Source organism: Plasmopara halstedii (assembly GCF_900000015.1).
Source record: "Plasmopara halstedii genome assembly, contig: Scaffold_7, whole genome shotgun sequence".
In the NCBI taxonomy this organism is placed as follows: Eukaryota; Oomycota; class Peronosporomycetes; order Peronosporales; family Peronosporaceae; genus Plasmopara; species Plasmopara halstedii.
The window spans coordinates 193,305-210,963 of NW_020186929.1; the positions used below are offsets into that span (position 1 = coordinate 193,305).

Consider the following 17,659-nt stretch of genomic DNA (forward strand, 5'->3'; position numbering starts at 1 on the left):
CAGAATCCACGGACGCGTACCAGTGCAGCACATCGCCGATGCCTTGGCATGGTGCCTGAACCACATCTGTAGAATTCGTACGCGACGCCAGCGCGTAACCGATGCAGGAGGAAATCGACTACACTCTCGCGAGTGTGGTTCCTGGCTTACAGGCAGAGTGGCTGCGGAGGCTGTATCAGTAAGAATTACTGATCGTGGCTCGACTTGGCTTGTCGGAAGTTATGTTATCGCCGTCGAACAGCGAGCAAATGCGTCTGCTCCCTCACCTAAGCTGCACAAGTAGCGTGAATACGTGCTTGCTTCGGTGATCCCGCGATCTTCAATTTATCGCGCTGTGTGGATTCCCAAGCCACCGATCAAGTCACATTCAATGTCAGTTCGCTTGGCAGCGAATCAACAAAGCGCAAACCAAGTCTATTGTCAGCTTTGGCAAGCATTTGCGCAAGTTCTTGCTTCCTGTCTTCGAAGACTTGCAGTTTAGTTCGTCCCGCTCTTAGAGCGCGAACAATTTAGACTCACACCCCGCTAATTTCCATATAGCGTCTCTTACTATTGAGCTTATCCGACACAACTCTTCTGCTCTTGATGAGGCAGATAGCAAATAAATTTAAGCCGTTTAAAAATATCAGAATATACATAGCCCTTCTGTCCTCAACACACTTCATAATCAAATCTTTTTTACATTCTGACAGTTATATCGAAAGTGTACGTCGCTCTTTTTAGGAACTCGTCGTTCTTCTATTGCAGTAAACCACCAAGATTAGTAGCATAGTTTGTTAACAATTTTTCGGGCAATTAACCTGACCCCATGACACCCATATGCACGAGCATCAGCACGCGTGTTGTATTAGTGATTGAACGCACTGGAGAAATGTCACCATCTCTTCCCTTCCGTACACTCAGCTCATAGCGTTGCTTGATGATAGATAGGCTTACCTTTCATCGAGCTCTGTCTTTTGATAGCATTTTTATTCGAGTAATACATACGAGCATGCCAGAGCTCCCACTGAGTGTCACTCCCGGCACATTATACAAACCAGCATTTTTTGCTTAGTATACGCTTTTTTGATTTGTGAGACCGAAAACAGACGCTTGATATTTATATATGCATGACGAGTTTTTAAAGTTCACACTATACTGCGCTCCGCAATTTCTCTAGCTTATTCCAATCGTGTGTTGGGTCCGGAGTATGGATAACTATATTAATACAGATGTCCCCTTTGGTCGGTCAGTTTCACCGTACAGACTTCGATGGCAGGCAAATTATCACCGTTGGCGGTAATCGTAGGATAGGAGTGGCTATACCTGTAAATATATGTATGAAAGTTGTAGTTTCACTTGGAATGTGCTGGTGTCAAAAGATCGTTTTTCTGTATCTCGCCTACAAACAACGATTTGACTGTTCGTTTCAACGATTTCACATGACGATAGCGTTCAATAAAGGTCTGCAGATAAACGCTCTTTTAATTGTAAGTGTTGAGCAGCATTACATGTTCTTACTAATCCCACACAATCTCCGCGCAGATCATAGTATGATACGTTTCCAGGAACTGCTGTTTTGCTCAGTTTAAGTTGAACAAGAGATAGAGCATCGCTTCACCAAATTCTTCATATGCATGACTGGGTTAACTAGATATTTTAAATGTACAAAACTTTATGCGCGAAATATTCGATAGCGGGTTTCTGCAATGATTGTTGCCACTAAATCCTCTAGCAGATAATATGCTTACTCGTTGTGAGCGCTATATCCAGAGCGTTTTTCAAGCAGTTGAAGCGTCCTGAGGGACCATCAGCCTCGGAGACGTTAATTCTAAGAAAAGATGTTCGATGATAACAATTTATCACTCAGATAGTGATGCAGAATTAGTTACTACGCCAGCTGGAATGTCTCTAGAAAAATAATGACGATTAAAATTTTGGATCGACAGTGTCATAACCACGTTCTAGAACGACAGTAATTATAGCGCTCCTCTTCCCAAAGAATCTGCTCAGCGATAACTTTTTTTCGTTCTGATCTCGAGTTAATTGTCACCAACATATTTTTGTCTCAATTTGTCCTCAGCTTACCTAGTTTGTTAAAATATTAGACGTCGCGAGTATGGACATGTGGTCAAATTTTGATATCCTTACACGTCACCGTCTTATTGCATCAGCCCAGCTTCCAATGTCGTTGAGCTTTACGACCATTCATCGGCTATTTCGATCCAGAAGACCAAGACGTTTTTATGATCGGAGTTTTGCTATTGACTCGAGCAAAAATGTACTCCGAGTTAAGCCTTTGAGATTCAGTGAATCGCATGAGATATTACATCTTAAGTTGTTCATGTAAGGTACTGCTCGCACATCTGACGTGCGGATGTCAGCAGTGACATTTGGTGTGCTGTGACAACGCAAACCTATGGCTAAATAACATTACCTCAATTTTGGTGTTGTTATTATATATCTTTTAGTAAAATGGAAATATATGTCTCAGTCGACGAGTCATGGCTTCGCACATGTCTTGCTAGCCGTCGGATACATTTTTTTAAAGTAAATATAAATGCAGCTAGCTGCCGCTAACAACTATCCCATTGAACACCCATCTAAATACCAGAGTCCATCAAGAAATAATTATATTCATCAAAATCGCGTTTTAGGAAAATTCGTTTTTCGACCATGGAAAAGCCTGATTATTGCTATTGATTGTCCCTAACAAATGAGCACCCACAACATCTATGAGATGACTTTCTGGCTTTAGAAGCGTGAAACAGAACTGTCCAAATGAATTGTCGCAACGCCTCTCACGCACTCAGAACATCTCACTACGGCGTATGTATACCCTCTAAGCCCATTTTAAGGTAGAGAAAGATTAAAGTTTTCTTCAGCGAGTGCCGTTTTCTCCTCACATGTCTGTCATTTTTTATCAGATCGATAAGAACTGGTGACCTCAACAGCTGCTTTCATTACAGTATGTAGCGCCACAGTTACTGTCCATTTTAACGGAGATTCCAGATAATGTATGAATCCAAATTAAAGTGTGTATACGAAACTTCTCACATGCACCAAAAATGGAAAATGGTTGAAGAAATTATATGACATTCGTCTAAAGTTTGAATATACAACTTAAAAATGCAGGTGACTGGCTGAGCGCAAGTACGCGGCGGCAATACGCAGTGTTTGAAATGAGTGACTTCGGTCATATTTGGTGTGTTGGTAGTGCCGTGAAAAAGGGGAATATCAATGATCGGGTAACGTCTCACAAAACACGGGAGGCTTCGATGACTTTTTTTCGAGCTTGTAGCGCAACCCATTGCGATTGTACGGCAAAGCTGCACAGGATGAGTCGACATAGTTGGCAATGCATAACGATTTGCAGTGATGGCATATCACAATATTTGCATGACGCGTGAGAGTTAAGTCCAGTGGACTAAGTGTGTTATAATCTCGACATACAAGATGTAAATTTTGCTCTATTTCTCCATCACTGTCTAACCCTGAGCGTGCGCGCATTATAGGGACTGTCATTTTATTAAAAAATAAGGCTTTATACCCAAGAAACCGTGACATTTTTATTGGCACTGACACCATAAAACTATTCTTCAAAAAGCCAGGAGGATCTGACGTCACGACGTCAGATCGGCAATTACCTAGATGACAAATCTGCTGATGTGACGCCTTCAAAAGAAATATATCATATGATATTACAGCCTATTATGACGAAGGGATCTGCCGTAGTGCGTGCTGCGTCGGCTCAAAAGATATCGTGAGCAGACAGGCCGAAAAACATCAAATAATTATGTGATCAAGCTAGCATAACACTATTTTTTTCAATCGAATACGTGTGTCTTTTTCATTAGATCATTTTGGGATGAGTTCTGAACTTCAATGTTATGTAACCTTTTCTTATTAGCTACATGTCCAAAGAGAAGACGTGGTGTAGGGTTGTCATCTCTTTGATGTGCAAATGCGTTGGAATTGTAGCGGTGATATTTTTGGCAGACACCGATATCACACTGTTTTGGACATGAATATTTGTTGAATAATCGTCACGTTACAAGTCCAGAATCTCGCCAGTAACATGCGAATAGTCAAGACAGCTCAAAATTTACATCCTTCCGACAATGAATCCCATGATGCAAGTAGTATCAGCTCCAATGTCAAACAGGTGGCACATCTCTTGGCTGTCACGAAAGAATGGGTCTTTTAAGGCTCAAAGTAAGCAGTGTATTTAGCTGAACCGGTTAGGGGTATGTTTTATTTAGAGATTTTTAGCTCAAAACCTGCGATGATTGGCCAGACTGCTACTATCGCACTTTGGTTGGCTAAAATATTACCCTTACCGCTGTGGTATTCTCTGTAGTGCAAAGACGGGTCAAGAAGTCTACCAAATCTCCGAGTTTTTGTTAGATTGCTCAGTACAAAATTTGCGCCTTCGTGGAGAAGAGTCAGCTCAGAAAAAGAGACACCAGTGAGGATTAGAAGACAGCCATTGCGTAGGTTGACCCTGTCTCGTAGTGATGGACGATGGGACGCTTGGCAAGGACTAACATCAACTAACGTGTCTATCAATTTGTGCTGCTTGTTGTTGTAGTAGTCCATTTATCACATTTATATTTTGCCAAGAAAAGTGAGATAGATTTTTCTCACAATCTCAAAACAAGTTATCGAGCGAATCACACTCGCCTATAAAGACGTTTGTGCTCAAGCTCATTTTGTGCCGTTTGTCTTCTTCCTCCACCACACAGACTAGCGATATTAGCGCTGTCTTAAGTCCTATAGTGTGTGTACCACTTTCTGTCTTATTGCGCTTGCGCTCTTTCAGTTAGCTGGACAGAGGAACGTCATTTGGCTTGGGCTACAATTCAGTGTAACGCACGCACGCCCTGCGCCTTCAGTAGATAGTTGTAACTACTGTGACTCAGCCCTGTGGTGACGATTTCAGAGAATATTGAAAGCGAAGCTGAATACGATACGGGGGTGGGCTAATACCTCTTGATAGAACAGTTGGCGCCGGTGGCCCCAGCGATTAAACAAAGGGAGCAATTCGGTAGCAAATCAAGCCGATGACTGCGGAAGGCATGCGTGCCAACCGACGAACGACATATCAAAACATGCAAGAGATCGTCATGCTGGCAAAGAAGTACTCGCCAAAGCTAGTTAAAGGATACAGCGCAGGAAACATTTCGGTTGTGGATAAGAAAAGCTGGCTGGAAGTCTGCGATCGCAAACATCGGTGCGTTTTACATTTCGTTTGGGAAATAGCGTTATCTGATGCGAATGTTTCATTAGGTACGGTGCGAATCTGCGTGCGTATTATAAAGAGTGGAAGCGTCAGCCAATGGAACCTACAAAGCCTAGCTTCTGGGAATGGCTTGACGATGAATCAATCGAAGTTGCTGGTGTGCCAAGAACGAAGCTCGAGCGTGAGACCGTGTTGTACTGTGACACGGCTGCCGAACGTCAGAAATTTGCACTTTCAGTGCAAACCGGTTTGGTAGTTCATGTCGCGACTCAAGAAGTTGTGGAAACGGGACCGGACGGATGGATTTTTGTTTTGCGAGACGGTGTATTATACGGCTCTCAAAAGGAGACAAAGAAAATTCCTCGAATTCATCATACTAGCTTTGTTGGAGGCGAGTGCGTGCAGACTGCAGGTATGATGGTGATTACTAATGGGGTCATAAAAACTATTTATCCTCACAGCGGTCACTACCGGCCGTCAGAATATGAGCTCCTGGTGTTGCTGCGCTTCCTTGTGAACAGTGGTGTAGACCTGAGCGACGTCGACGTCGACGTACAGCGAATTCAGAAAGTGTACCGCCAGTCTGTAAACGGTGCACTTGTCAAAAAACTAGACAATGCGCACTTCTTGAACGCGTACCGTGTTTGGTATTTTTTGGAGCAGAAGCATGTCGCGTGGAAAGTTGGACTTTTTGATGAATTAGTCGAAACTGTTGGACGGAAGTCAGATATGCACTTAGTGCTTGAGCGGTCTGAAATTCTGGCTGATAATATTGTCGATGATACAAACCGTGAGTCGTCTGGGTTTTCATTTTCAGATGGGGAATATCATCCTCTCTCTGTCTTGCTCCCTGCGTATGATGCTCAAACTTTTGAAGAGGCATCCAGGCAACTGACTGCGTGCAAAGCACAGCCGTGAAGTATTCGATGAATGATTTCAGGTCTTGCCTCTATATCCAGCCTCACCACCTCCGCATCTTGATGGCGGTGGATGCAACACAATTAAGTATAGTATAGTGTAATCTAGGGTGATCAGAGACCAGAGGGGTTTACCGGTGTACCAATTATGGTAGTTAGCGGATATTTGAGAAAAATGAGGTCATAGCAACAGGCGCGTCAATTAGTTTTTATTTGAATGTGATCTTCAGCGTTTATGCGTTTCGTCTGTCTGTACTGCGTTTCGATTGACAAGAGGCTTCAGCCTAATTGTGTTGTATTCGGCGAAGAGGCGTAACTTTCAACAGAGGATGTCAGTCCAAAGCAACTCTTCTTTTGATTTAGCCTGCACTAACAATGCTGCCATGGAAAATAGTGTTAAAACCTTTGGCACTCCAGTTCTCAGCCAAATCCACGTGTCTTGCTACGTCAATGGTGCTAATCGTGCGACGTCGGAATTTGTGGCCCTACCGCAACATCACTGCGTTAGGCTTTCTGAAAAAGTCTCAGGAGGTAACGCGAGTACAAGTTCACAAGCGAACGCTTTGCCCCCAAAGGGCAACACTATGAAGTCTTTGGTGGAATGGAAATTTCATTCTGTATTTACGTCAGACTCACCGTCACATTCAGTTGACTTTTTTACTGAGATCACGTTACCAGCTCTCCGAACTGCACAGGATGGGATCAATTCCAATATTATTGGGTGGGGTGTGCATCCAACGCAAAAGTATCAACTGCTTTTCGGTAAAAACAATAATGAAGAACGCCTTGTGCTGCAGCCGAATTCGGCAGTCAATGATATTGTAGAGGTCTATGGACAGCTCGTGGGCCTGCTTTACGTTTTCTTTTCTCATTTAGATCTTGGCAAGCCTCCGGAAACAGGAGCTGAATTTTGGCGACTTGGGATTAGCAGCTGGATTATTGTAAATAATCAAACAATCGACTTGCTAGAGTCTGTTGATCTAGCAAGAACGAATACTTCAGGTGATCGCATGGATTTTGTTTCTCTGGAGGCTCCGTCTTTGGCTGCTGCACTTCGTATTGTGCACACAGCCAAGACGAATCATATTGTGCGCAAGCAAAATGCAAATGATGCCCATTTCTTCGTTCGCTTGGCTTTATTCTATAACGGCCAGGTAAGCACTGTCCACCTCGTCGATCTTGTTGACCAAAAAGATCATCACGACCAAATTTTGATAAACGAAAGAAATGAGCTTTACAACATGTTAAAGGAATTGAAATTGTCTACGCCTTCTTCAAGACTGAACAGCAAACGCACTTTGGTTTCTTTACTTAATTTGACCAGCAAAATGATGCTGTCAAACTTCATGATGCCGTTACTAAACGCGAATGCGAAGACATTTCTGTACGCTTATATCATTGACTCACGTTCCAGTTTACGAGAATGTGTTCGGCTGCTCAATGCAGTATCTGGCTTAAAAGGCTATAAATGTGTCTGCAAGCCCATTCGGGGCGTATCATATGACCAGTTGTGCTTTAAAGCATGTCTGACCGACTTAGAAGAAGGCTTGCAAGGCAGTAACAACGACTATGATTTAAGTGTGTCAAGTAATCGCTCGATGATGTCGTCGCAGTACAAGAAGGTAACTTCGTCCCCGGGACTAGATGGACATGTGGAGAGCATAAATTCAGTTCAACATCAAACAGTGCCGATTTCTTTGAACGAAACAGAAGCATTGAACTGGTTGAAGACCTTCGCCTCACGAAAGCAAGACATTCTTAGTGGCTCAGTTGACACTTTCGATGCAATTATATCTGCTCTTCGCGTTTCTGAACAAATCTCACCAGACTTAGCATTACCTTCTTTTCGTAAAAAACAAAGAAAGAATGGATCACTTCAGCATAACTTTGCCAAGTCTCGACCTCGGCCGACTATTTCTGATTTATATGAGCGATTGCGCGAGTCCCTGGAAGATGTCGAAGAGATTAAAGCATGCAGTGAACGAAATCCATGCGAATTAGACAACGTGCTTCATTCCCAGCTCTCTCAATGCAAAACAACACCCGAGTTGCATACACCACTTCCACTTATTGTTCAAAATCCAACTCCAAATGATTTCGCTCAGATTCAACACAACGAGAGTGTGAGTGAAAGGACCGCAGACCCCCAAGCCCAGCAAACGAAGCATCAGTTGGACGAGGAGTTAACGCATTTGATACATCATGCAGCTAAAAATTGCTTTGCGTCGGAGATGCCTTTTCTTGTTGAGGAGTCGTACGACAAATCACGATCCAAACAAAATGTAGTGGAAGCTACAGTGTTACTGATACCAGAAACTTCTGCGGATGATGATGATGCTGCACCGAAAAATACTTTTGAATCATCCAATCTTGACAGTGTGACTTTGAAATTATTGAGAAAGGCTGGTGTACCTCCATGCGCCATGGGAGCTCCGGTCGTTGACGGTCTGGATGTCAAAACGGCAAAAAAAGTTCAAGCTGCAGATGCGAATTTATTGCGCAAGAACTACGATGCTTTACTTTCAATTGTACGAGAACAACAACAATTGAAAGATGCAGCGGAATCTCGATTGGCGGAAACGCTTCAAGATCAGCAAGAGATGCGTGCAACATTTGAAATACAGATTGAAAGCATGAAACTTAAAAATCTTGATCTTAGGAGCAAAGTGCGTGCTTTGGAAAACCACACGTCAGTTCCACAATTATTTGAGCAGTACGAACATGAGATCAGCAATCTTCATGCTCAGATACAGGAATTGCAAGCTCAAAATGTCGCCTTGGAGCTTCGGGTACGAAGTGCTATTGATTGTACAAATGTGCTTAATTGAATGTCGTTTACAGATGAGCGATGATGGAAGTGAGATGAGATCAACTATTTCTTCGCCTGGACTGAAAAAGAGATATCGAAATTCGGTCGCAGAAAATCGAAAACTAAAGCGAGAGTTATTGGAATGTCGAAAAAGGGAACGGTTGTTTATCATCTCTATTCAAGTACGAAGTGTTCAATTGCCTTACCATAATCTGTGCCATGCAGGCATCACCAAGTGCACAGTCGCCTAGCAGGCGAGTCTACAAGGCGTGTGGATCAGCTCTCGCGGTATAGATAATAGTAGCTGATCAATTGTCAATTGCACTGAGCACAGTTTGACGTGATTGCTGCTTGAATTGTTTAGAGATTTAAGCGTCAAAGAGGAAATCTTGATTGCTACTCGACTGAGCAAACAGCGGCTTAGTACAGAAATAAACCAGTACCGTGAAATGGCAGATAAATTGAATCATGAAAATGAAAAGCTTTTGCAAGAAAAGGCAGCTACGCTAGAAGAGCTTGGTGCGGCTAGGATGTATTTTGCCTCGCTTGAAAACGTGGGTAAAAACACTCTACATATCAATCATCTACTGATAGCGGTATATGTCTAGGAAAAGAAGAAGGTGGCAATCCTTGATCAATTTGTAAAGAAGCACGGCGATCGCATGACTCAAGATCGTCACTCCAAACTTTTGAGCAAAAGTGAGGACTGGCGGCGCGACCAGAGTGCACATGAATGCGAAAACAAGCTGCTTGCGGCAATCACACGATTCCTTCCACAAGCCCTCCCGTTATGCAATAAGTTACTACGTCGTCTGAAGATGCAAGAGCTGACATTGCGTGAGTTTGCTGAACGTGAGGTAGATTTAATAAATCTACTGGTTCTGCTGGTGTCAGACCAACCCGCTAACGCCCTTCAGCAAATGATAGAGCAAGAAATGAACATGCTTCAGAGTGAGCGTCGTGTTGAGCAATGAAAAAACCAATAATTGGCATGATATCGTAAGACGCATGTCACTTTTGGGATCTGCATTATCAACATTATCCTATCGAGCAGATCACCAAATCTGCTTAACTTTCTCGTGTAACCTTCCTTTTCTTAACGATAAAAACACTCGGGATGGTATTCAAATGGCGACCAAGTGCTCCTTAATCGACAGTAGCCATGGCAACATCCTGTTCCGTGAACTTTCCCTTCTCCGTCTCAGATACAGCACGGTTTTTGCGCTCCAAGATCTTTTTGCGGTCCTTGTCGAGCTTAAGCTTAGTAATAACAACCTTAGAGGCATCAATACCGATGGGCACAGAAGCGCCGTTGGATTTTTCGCGCACAACACGCTCAACGTGAATGACGAATTTCTTACGGTACACAGCAATTACTCGGCCCTCACGAGACTTCTGAGAGCCGCGCACAATCAAGACCTCGTCTTCTTTACGGATTGGCAGGCTATGAACCTAGCAATATTAAGGCATAATTTGATGAGTCTTGGATCATGGATCATACCTAGTGTTAGAGTTTTTGCTGTCTTGGATTGGGGCATCGACACTTACGGTTCCCGCGATGCCATGAAGTGCCAGTCTCTTTGATGAGTAATCTGACATGGACTTACAACGCTGAAAGTACCAGTGTACTAACTTACATTGTACTTGTTCTGCAAATCCTTTGACAACGGCGCACTCATAAGCACACGACGCTGGGTCGAGTGAGCGCCGAAATGTGCCTTGCGGCTTTTGCGGCGCGACGAGGACACGGTCGAGTTAAACTTCACTATGGATACATCAAAGCACGTCGTGTAAGCAATCTGATGTTCCGTTAACAGTTGCAGGTTACGTACTCTTGCTGTCACGTGAAGAAAAGGGATACTGAATTGCTATTATTGCGGTCACGACGTTAAAGCCCTTAACGCCAACCAAGTAATATCAATAGCGGGCGGTTCACAGGACCGGTTAGCGATTAGGTAACTTCAGTCTCAAATTTAAATAAAAGTTGCACTGCATTCTTTTGATTTGGTAGGAAAAAAATGTTATTTTCATGTTGTCATGTTAAATGTTAATAATCGACGTGTTTTATGGGGAGTGAGCAAACCTTTTTGCGTTGACCGATTCGTATTGTTTCGCAATTTTGAAGGCACAAAAAGTTTTTGTCTTATTGCGTGCTATCAGACAAGAAAAAAGGTTTAGCTAGCTGACACGATCGAAAACAAAACCCAGTGAAAATGATTTTACCTTCTGAATAAGAGTGACGGGCTCTGTGGCAGTCTGCACGCGTGAATTTTGCAGAATTTCAGCTGCGGTAGGTCGTTTTGGAGGATCTGGGTGCATCATCTTTACATGGAATTAAGTAGCTTGAACATCAATCATGATGTGGTAATCGATCTTCGTACCTGCTTGATAATTCCTTTTATATCATTTGAGTATACGCACGGAAGTGTTGGCAAATGACCTGTTCGAAGGTCATGCCACTCCTTTCCTGCTTCGGGCAGCTTCTTTCCTGTCGCAATTTCCAGCATCATGATACCTGCAATACACGTACGTGACTATTGAATACCATCGTCATGTAGAAACTAAATTTACCTAGGCAGAAAATGTCAGCCGAAGGTAGTCTGTTGGTGCTAGAAAGCAGCTCTCTCGCTATATATTTCGCATCGCCTTCAAGAAAGTCTGCTTTGCTTGCTATTTTGGTAGATTCGATCACATTCCCGGCCATACCAAAATCGCCAATTTTTAAACGTCCGTCTTCCGTGACAAAGATGTTGTCAGGTTTGATATCGAGGTGAACGATATCGTAATCAGACAAAATTTTTAGCCCACTTGCAATGTCCCGTAAAATATTCCACAAACAATATTCAGGAAGTAATTCGCGATTTCTCATCGTGATCAAATCTTGCAACGTGCCACCCTCGCATAACTCCATTTGCAAATAAAACATTTCTGTTGGCGATCACAAGTATGATAAGTGAACCTATTCTCAAAACATTTTGAAGAGTGTACGCGCCATTTTCCTGCCAAGCTTGATAATATCGCACGATGTTGTCAAAGTTGTGCCGTGACAGAGTCAGCTTTTCTAAAATCATTATTTCCCGGGCTAAGACGTCACTGTTGAAAGCAAGGAGGCGTCAGTATACCAACGCTTCCCAGTTTGAATCTTATACCGTTCCCGTTCGTTGCGCAGAGCTTGCTTCGACTTTTTAATGGCAAAAAATTCACCACTCAGTGGATCCTTGACCTATTAAGCATCGCAAATTTATCGTATGCAACTCCAGAGACATAAATTCGTCTGACCTTGAACACATCCGCCGAGATGCCTGCTCCAAGCCATCGAATTGTTTGAACTTTCTCGAATGAATCAACAAAATAATTCTACGCGCCACTAATTAGACTTGGAACAAAATCAAGACTTACTACCTTTGCATAAATCGTTCTACAACATACCGGGCAGCCATCAACGCTGAGCTTCTTCAACACCACTTTTTCGCCTTGATATTGTCGTCGACCAAGTAAAGGACTTTGGATAGACAGGGTCGTTCCAAGAGTATTACTCAATGTTGTCGCTGGACTTGCACACGGAGGTGACATCGATCTACTGCCTCTACCTCTGCTTCTGCCCATGCCTCTGCCCAACCATCGTTAAATTGACACTGGACGAATAATGTTAAGCTTCAGTTTTGCAACAACGCACTGTCTAGCAAGCTCTGCTCTTCTGTGCGACGTCGGTGTGCTCTGCTCAGAGCTAGATCGTCGGTGTTGCTTAACCTTGTCAGCTGATGGCAAATCGTGCCGTCGGTATAGCGTATCTTTCCTACTATACACATCAGTCCTTTCCATACGTCGAGTGCGGTAGCGATGATTTCCTCTCGTATCGATCGCTTTGACACTATTCATGCCTTGGCTGGATATATCATTACAGATGTCATTGCGCTGACAGAAATTCTCCCGTATTTTTTTTTCATCATTTGCTCCGTCATCGTCGCTAATAGTGAAGCTCAATCTTTTTTTAACGCCGGATGATGAAGCTTCTTCCATTGCGGCATGTAGCGAACGCGCCCGCGTCGCCATGACTCGTGTCAGGTTAACTCGTTGTCAATCAATTGAATTGCAGAGCTTAGTTTTGACCAATTAAATTAACTCAGAAACGACCCACCATTTTTAGGTAGAAAAGGCTTAGTCGCAAAGCACATCAGTTCAAGGAGGCTGGACACACCGAAATGCTTAGCAAGATCTCACACTGGCTTGCATCGCGGCACGAGGACAAAATCGGCACAAGCGATGTTTTTGCACAGCGGCGCTACGATGCATTGGTCCTTTACGTCAATTGTATTGGAGTTAAAGGAGAGATGAAAATTGAGAATTTATTTTGTCGTTGTAGACGCGGCTCAAAAATGCCACATTGGTAGTGCTACGAAAAGAAAATGCAGCAGATTTAAATAACATCGATGAGCAGCAAGATGATACATCTGTAGTACAATTACCTCGGGAGCAGCGTTTGCAACTGACAGACCGTGATCCTTGTGTTGGCGAGCTGTGTATGTACTCTTATTTGTAATGCGGATTGTGATCACATATGTTCTGACTTGACATAAGAAGGTGTGGCTCTGGAAGAGTGCCTGAAGTTAGGACTTAAGTGCCGTAGTTATGAGGATGAGCCATGTTGGTGGCATGTATTGTATGCCAGCACGCTTATTGTTGACGAGCAGACGTTGGTACAAAGTGTACTGTCGGCTGCATTCCTGTCAGAGGTTTGTGTTATTAGTGTTTTGGATTGCAAATTATTTTGTTGTTGAGGAGCGTGGTGGTGACGATAGACGGATGTAGGAAAAGCACGTTGCTGGCTCAAGATAGCACTGAATAATCATACGATCGAATCTAGTGTTATGGTTGGTGCAAGAAGCGTACACCTTGTTTTGTCTTGCATTTTTCTTACTAGTGTCGACATGCACATCTTTAGATGATCTTTTCCATGGCATGCGAGAACTTGATACGCTACAATTACGAAGAATGGTCCCTCGTTCGGTGCTCAGAAGGTCTCGGTTTGTTTCTGGAGCTTGTCATTGCTCTTCGAGATGTACATTTCGCGATTGAAGTCAACGGTGAACCGTTTTACATACCAGAACAAACGTCAAGTTCGGAGCTAGAACTTCATGTTGACGGCAATAACGAAGATATGGTCTCAGCAATTACGGATGAAGATATCGCTGCAGCGGTGGGAGCATCACTTTCTAAAGCAGAGGCATTTTTACCGCTTGTGGATTCTGAGCTAGTTTACGAGGAGGCTGAAAACGTCAAAGATGTAGAGGTTGAAGGAGTTGAGATTGAAAGGACGGAAGATAATGAAGATGAAGATGAAGCTGTCCAATTACCATCAGCCTTGTTTCCACATCGCCTAAAAGGCATCAAACCGTCCCAATATGTGTTCGGTGTTAGTCTGGCGTCCCTTTCAAAAAATCCATACCACAGCCGCTATGCTTCAATTGATCCTTTCTTGGCGATTCCAAACATTGTTGATGACTGTATTAAAATATTGTGGAATCACCCAGATACTTCGCGGTTGTTTCGCTCAACAGTATTGAATATCCGGCTGAACCAACTTCGAGAAATTGTCGAGACAGAAGGCTCTGTGCCGCAAGATTTGGATCCGCAATGCGCAGGAGCGTTATTCTTGGATTTTTTGAGAAATCTTCCCGACTCCGTTGTGACAGATGACAAATATGATGCATTTGTGGCGGCTGGACAATTACATGATGAAGACGCAAGCATTCGAAATATTACGTGCTTGGTAAACGATCTACCTGTGTGTTGCCAGATAGTATTAAATAGGGTGATCAGCTTAATGAACTTCTTGCAGCAGCCAGAGCATTGTGAACAAAATGGTATCGACGTGCTTACAGCGTCTACAATATTGGCACCAGTAATTGCGTTCAGAAAAGACTCCGGGAGTGGCTCGCCATCTGAGCGTATGCGTGCAAGGACACAATCGCAATATCAAGACGTTCGGTATGCCGCAGTTGGTGCTCAAGTTGTCGAGCGGATGATTCAGCATGAAGCGGCTATCTTCCAGGGTGTACGTGTGCAAATTGTTGATGCACTTGAGCGCTTGGAGGCCAAAAAGGAGGCTCTACGCATGGTATCGCATCAGTTGAAGCTTCAACCGCAGATGACTTTTCTGTCGGATCGGCAGCATGTAAATGAGATCACGCGATTATTTCGTAGGCACTTAAAAGGAGATGATATCATACTGCCAAGTTCCACGGACAACGTATCTACAGAGTACCTGAAATTCGAATACGCAACAGATCGAAATAAAGAATGCCAGTATAGTGCTGCTGTAACTATGGAAGATGCAATGCGGGGACTTACAAGTCCACGGTCTCCAAATGCCACCAGTGGCGGGGCATCTTCACCTTCTGTCAGCGAAACTGCAGAACAGGATCTTGTGAGCATCTGGGAGCAGTTTGGCTTCAATAAGCCAACCATCTTAGGAAATTTCGAAAAAGGAGGCGTGCTGTTACTTCGAGCCATATCTTACTGGTTAAAAAATGATGCAAATGCACTAACCTTACTGAAAATGCGTGCGCTGCCATCAAAATTACCGTCCTACGACGCGGGACTGGTGGCATCATCTATTTGTGAGTCATTAGTCAAGAATTTGAAATTATTGTAAGCCGTAAATGATTTCAATGTTATAGTTTGTGCTCAGCTGACGTTTCCATTTTTCCGCAGCTTGAGCCCAAAGAATCCGGAGGTTGACATAGTAGCGTTATCGTTGGAACCGTTTTGGAAATTGTTTGACGAAGATATGTATTTTAACAAATTATTCATGTTAATGTACCAAATGTTTGACCAATTATGGAGTGATCTGGATCCGAAGTCGGCATCGTTTACTCGCGTGATTTCTGAAACGGAAGGAATAGTTAACGAATTGTTGAAGACAGGTGTAATCACTGTAAACGATCTGCGAGCAGAATGGGGGAAAATACGAGCGGCTCGTCTTCGTGAATCAAAAGAAGAAGATAGAACGGTAGCCGAAGAAGACCTGGTTGAAGAAGGAAGGAGAGAATCTCTAGTAGTCCTCCCACATCCAGATAAATCGCAGCTTTTAAGCAACTCCAAAGTGATCGAATATAATCTAGATGACTATTTGCTAAAGCTAATCGACTCATCGAGCATTTTGACAGCTGACCATATCGCGTGCATTGACCATGCATTGCCAATCACCACTCAACTGTGCCGATGGTACAAGATTTACAGCGTCGAAGCGAATGGATCTTCGTTGGAGACATTGCTGACATTGGCGAAGAAGCAAAGTCCAACGTTATTAGTGGTTAAGGACGCCAAGGGGAACGTGTTTGGCGGTTTTGCTTCGGACGAATGGCATCGTGCGTTTAACTATTATGGAACTGGTGAGTCATTTTTATTTTCGTTCGCGAATACGAGCGCAGCCGGAGGATTTGTGAAGTACCAATGGAGCCGCAAGAATAGCTACTTCATGCTTTGCTCCGACGAATCTTTAATTATGGGTGGCGGCGGCAATTTTGGTTTATTTCTGGCGAGTGACGCTTCTTTGACATTTTCAAGTGATGCATGACAGAAAATATTTTTGTTAACCTTAGTGCTTTTTGTTTGGAATGCAGGACAGTGATTTATCAAGAGGGACTAGTGGAGCTTGTGAAACGTTTAATTCACCTCCATTAACCGTCTCGCAAGAGTTTTCATGTGTTCAAGTCGAGCTCTGGGGCTTTACCACTGGAGACAAACCTGCTGAACTTGGTTATTGTAACAGAAAGAGTGTTCTAGACTAGGATGTGGAAGTAAATGAATGACAACGTATTTCTCTGACGCTCTACTAAAATCCCAAGGTAATGGGTTAGTCATTATGTTATACGTTTACTAAAATAATCGTGGCAAAATTTCTGCACGGAATTGTACATTGACGGTCTCCCAACTCATTGACTAAAATCACTAGTAGGTTGCGGAAGCAATTGGCTTTCGAGCTCAGCCTCGAATCGTCGAAATGGGGCTTCAACAGCTTCACGCTGCCAATATGTTAGAGCGTTTCAAAACGTATCACCGCAAAAACTAAGAATTAACGGACCTCTTCAGCGGTTGGGGTTGCGTTCGCATTCAATTGCGGCTGCAATTGCTCAAGTTCATGTTCAAACAATTGTGAAAATCGCTTAAAAATAATTTCTAGAAATGTTTTAAGAGCGGCACATGCTGCATCAGATGTTCGATCATGAAACAAAACTGCTTGGATGGTCTCGTCCTGAAGTGAGATCATCACTAATCCATCTGAAGAGGCCTGATCAAAACGTTTCGCTGATCAGATTCAACATCTCGTATTATTACCCAAAGCTACGTACAGGCGTTGGGCTAATACCAGGTCTATTTGTCTTGCCGGTTTTACTGGGATCAAAGTGCACTTGTACAACCTCTACAGAACATTCATGAGCAAAAAATCAGTTTTCTCCACCGCAACCGCACCTCCGCCATCAATTTCACGCGCAAATTGCGTGAAAGACAGGACAAGCGCGTCCACTCCTTCTGCATGGGCCTGTGGATTCCACTTCCACTGATGCGTGAATACGCACACGCCCGTCTGCTGATGCAGCATTTTAACCATGCGCAGCTCGCCTAACAGCGCGTGCATTTGTAAGAACTAAGCTAAAAGACTCAATTGTTGAAATTTTTACCGATAAATACTTCATTTTACATGTGATG

The 17,659-nt window shown here is 43.4% G+C and overlaps 5 protein-coding genes across 5 annotated transcripts; 2 read left to right on the forward strand and 3 right to left on the reverse strand.

Annotated features, from left to right (window-relative positions):
* Positions 1–5,042: 5,042 nt before the first annotated feature.
* Positions 5,043–9,921, forward strand: PHALS_13884 (P-loop containing nucleoside triphosphate hydrolase; the record flags this gene model as incomplete). Its single annotated transcript, XM_024727136.1, has 9 exons — positions 5,043–5,212; positions 5,269–5,633; positions 5,703–6,075; positions 6,422–6,469; positions 6,533–8,927; positions 8,980–9,107; positions 9,173–9,235; positions 9,312–9,501; positions 9,556–9,921. 9 exons carry the CDS (start codon positions 5,043–5,045, stop codon positions 9,919–9,921), a joined length of 4,098 nt encoding a protein of 1,365 aa, XP_024571497.1.
* A 172-nt stretch (positions 9,922–10,093) lies between these two features.
* PHALS_13885 (wee protein kinase) lies at positions 10,094–12,520 on the reverse strand (the record flags this gene model as incomplete). Its single annotated transcript, XM_024727247.1, has 11 exons — positions 10,094–10,399; positions 10,585–10,712; positions 10,780–10,815; positions 11,031–11,100; positions 11,171–11,269; positions 11,329–11,462; positions 11,519–11,875; positions 11,940–12,040; positions 12,097–12,170; positions 12,227–12,304; positions 12,377–12,520. 11 exons carry the CDS (start codon positions 12,518–12,520, stop codon positions 10,094–10,096), a joined length of 1,527 nt encoding a protein of 508 aa, XP_024571498.1.
* Positions 12,521–12,571: 51 nt separating this feature from the next.
* PHALS_13886 (wee protein kinase) lies at positions 12,572–13,000 on the reverse strand (the record flags this gene model as incomplete). Its single annotated transcript, XM_024727358.1, has 1 exon — positions 12,572–13,000. One exon carries the CDS (start codon positions 12,998–13,000, stop codon positions 12,572–12,574), a length of 429 nt encoding a protein of 142 aa, XP_024571499.1.
* A 149-nt stretch (positions 13,001–13,149) lies between these two features.
* Positions 13,150–16,740, forward strand: PHALS_13887 (hypothetical protein; the record flags this gene model as incomplete). The annotated part of the gene is made up of 7 exons (XM_024727469.1): positions 13,150–13,242; positions 13,311–13,467; positions 13,529–13,680; positions 13,747–13,818; positions 13,890–15,598; positions 15,662–16,487; positions 16,573–16,740. The coding sequence occupies 7 exons, from the start codon at positions 13,150–13,152 to the stop codon at positions 16,738–16,740; spliced, it is 3,177 nt and encodes a 1,058-aa protein (XP_024571500.1).
* A 144-nt stretch (positions 16,741–16,884) lies between these two features.
* PHALS_13888 (uncharacterized protein) lies at positions 16,885–17,588 on the reverse strand (the record flags this gene model as incomplete). The annotated part of the gene is made up of 4 exons (XM_024727580.1): positions 16,885–16,974; positions 17,034–17,240; positions 17,302–17,372; positions 17,423–17,588. The coding sequence occupies 4 exons, from the start codon at positions 17,586–17,588 to the stop codon at positions 16,885–16,887; spliced, it is 534 nt and encodes a 177-aa protein (XP_024571501.1).
* Between the last annotated feature and the right edge of the window lie 71 nt (positions 17,589–17,659).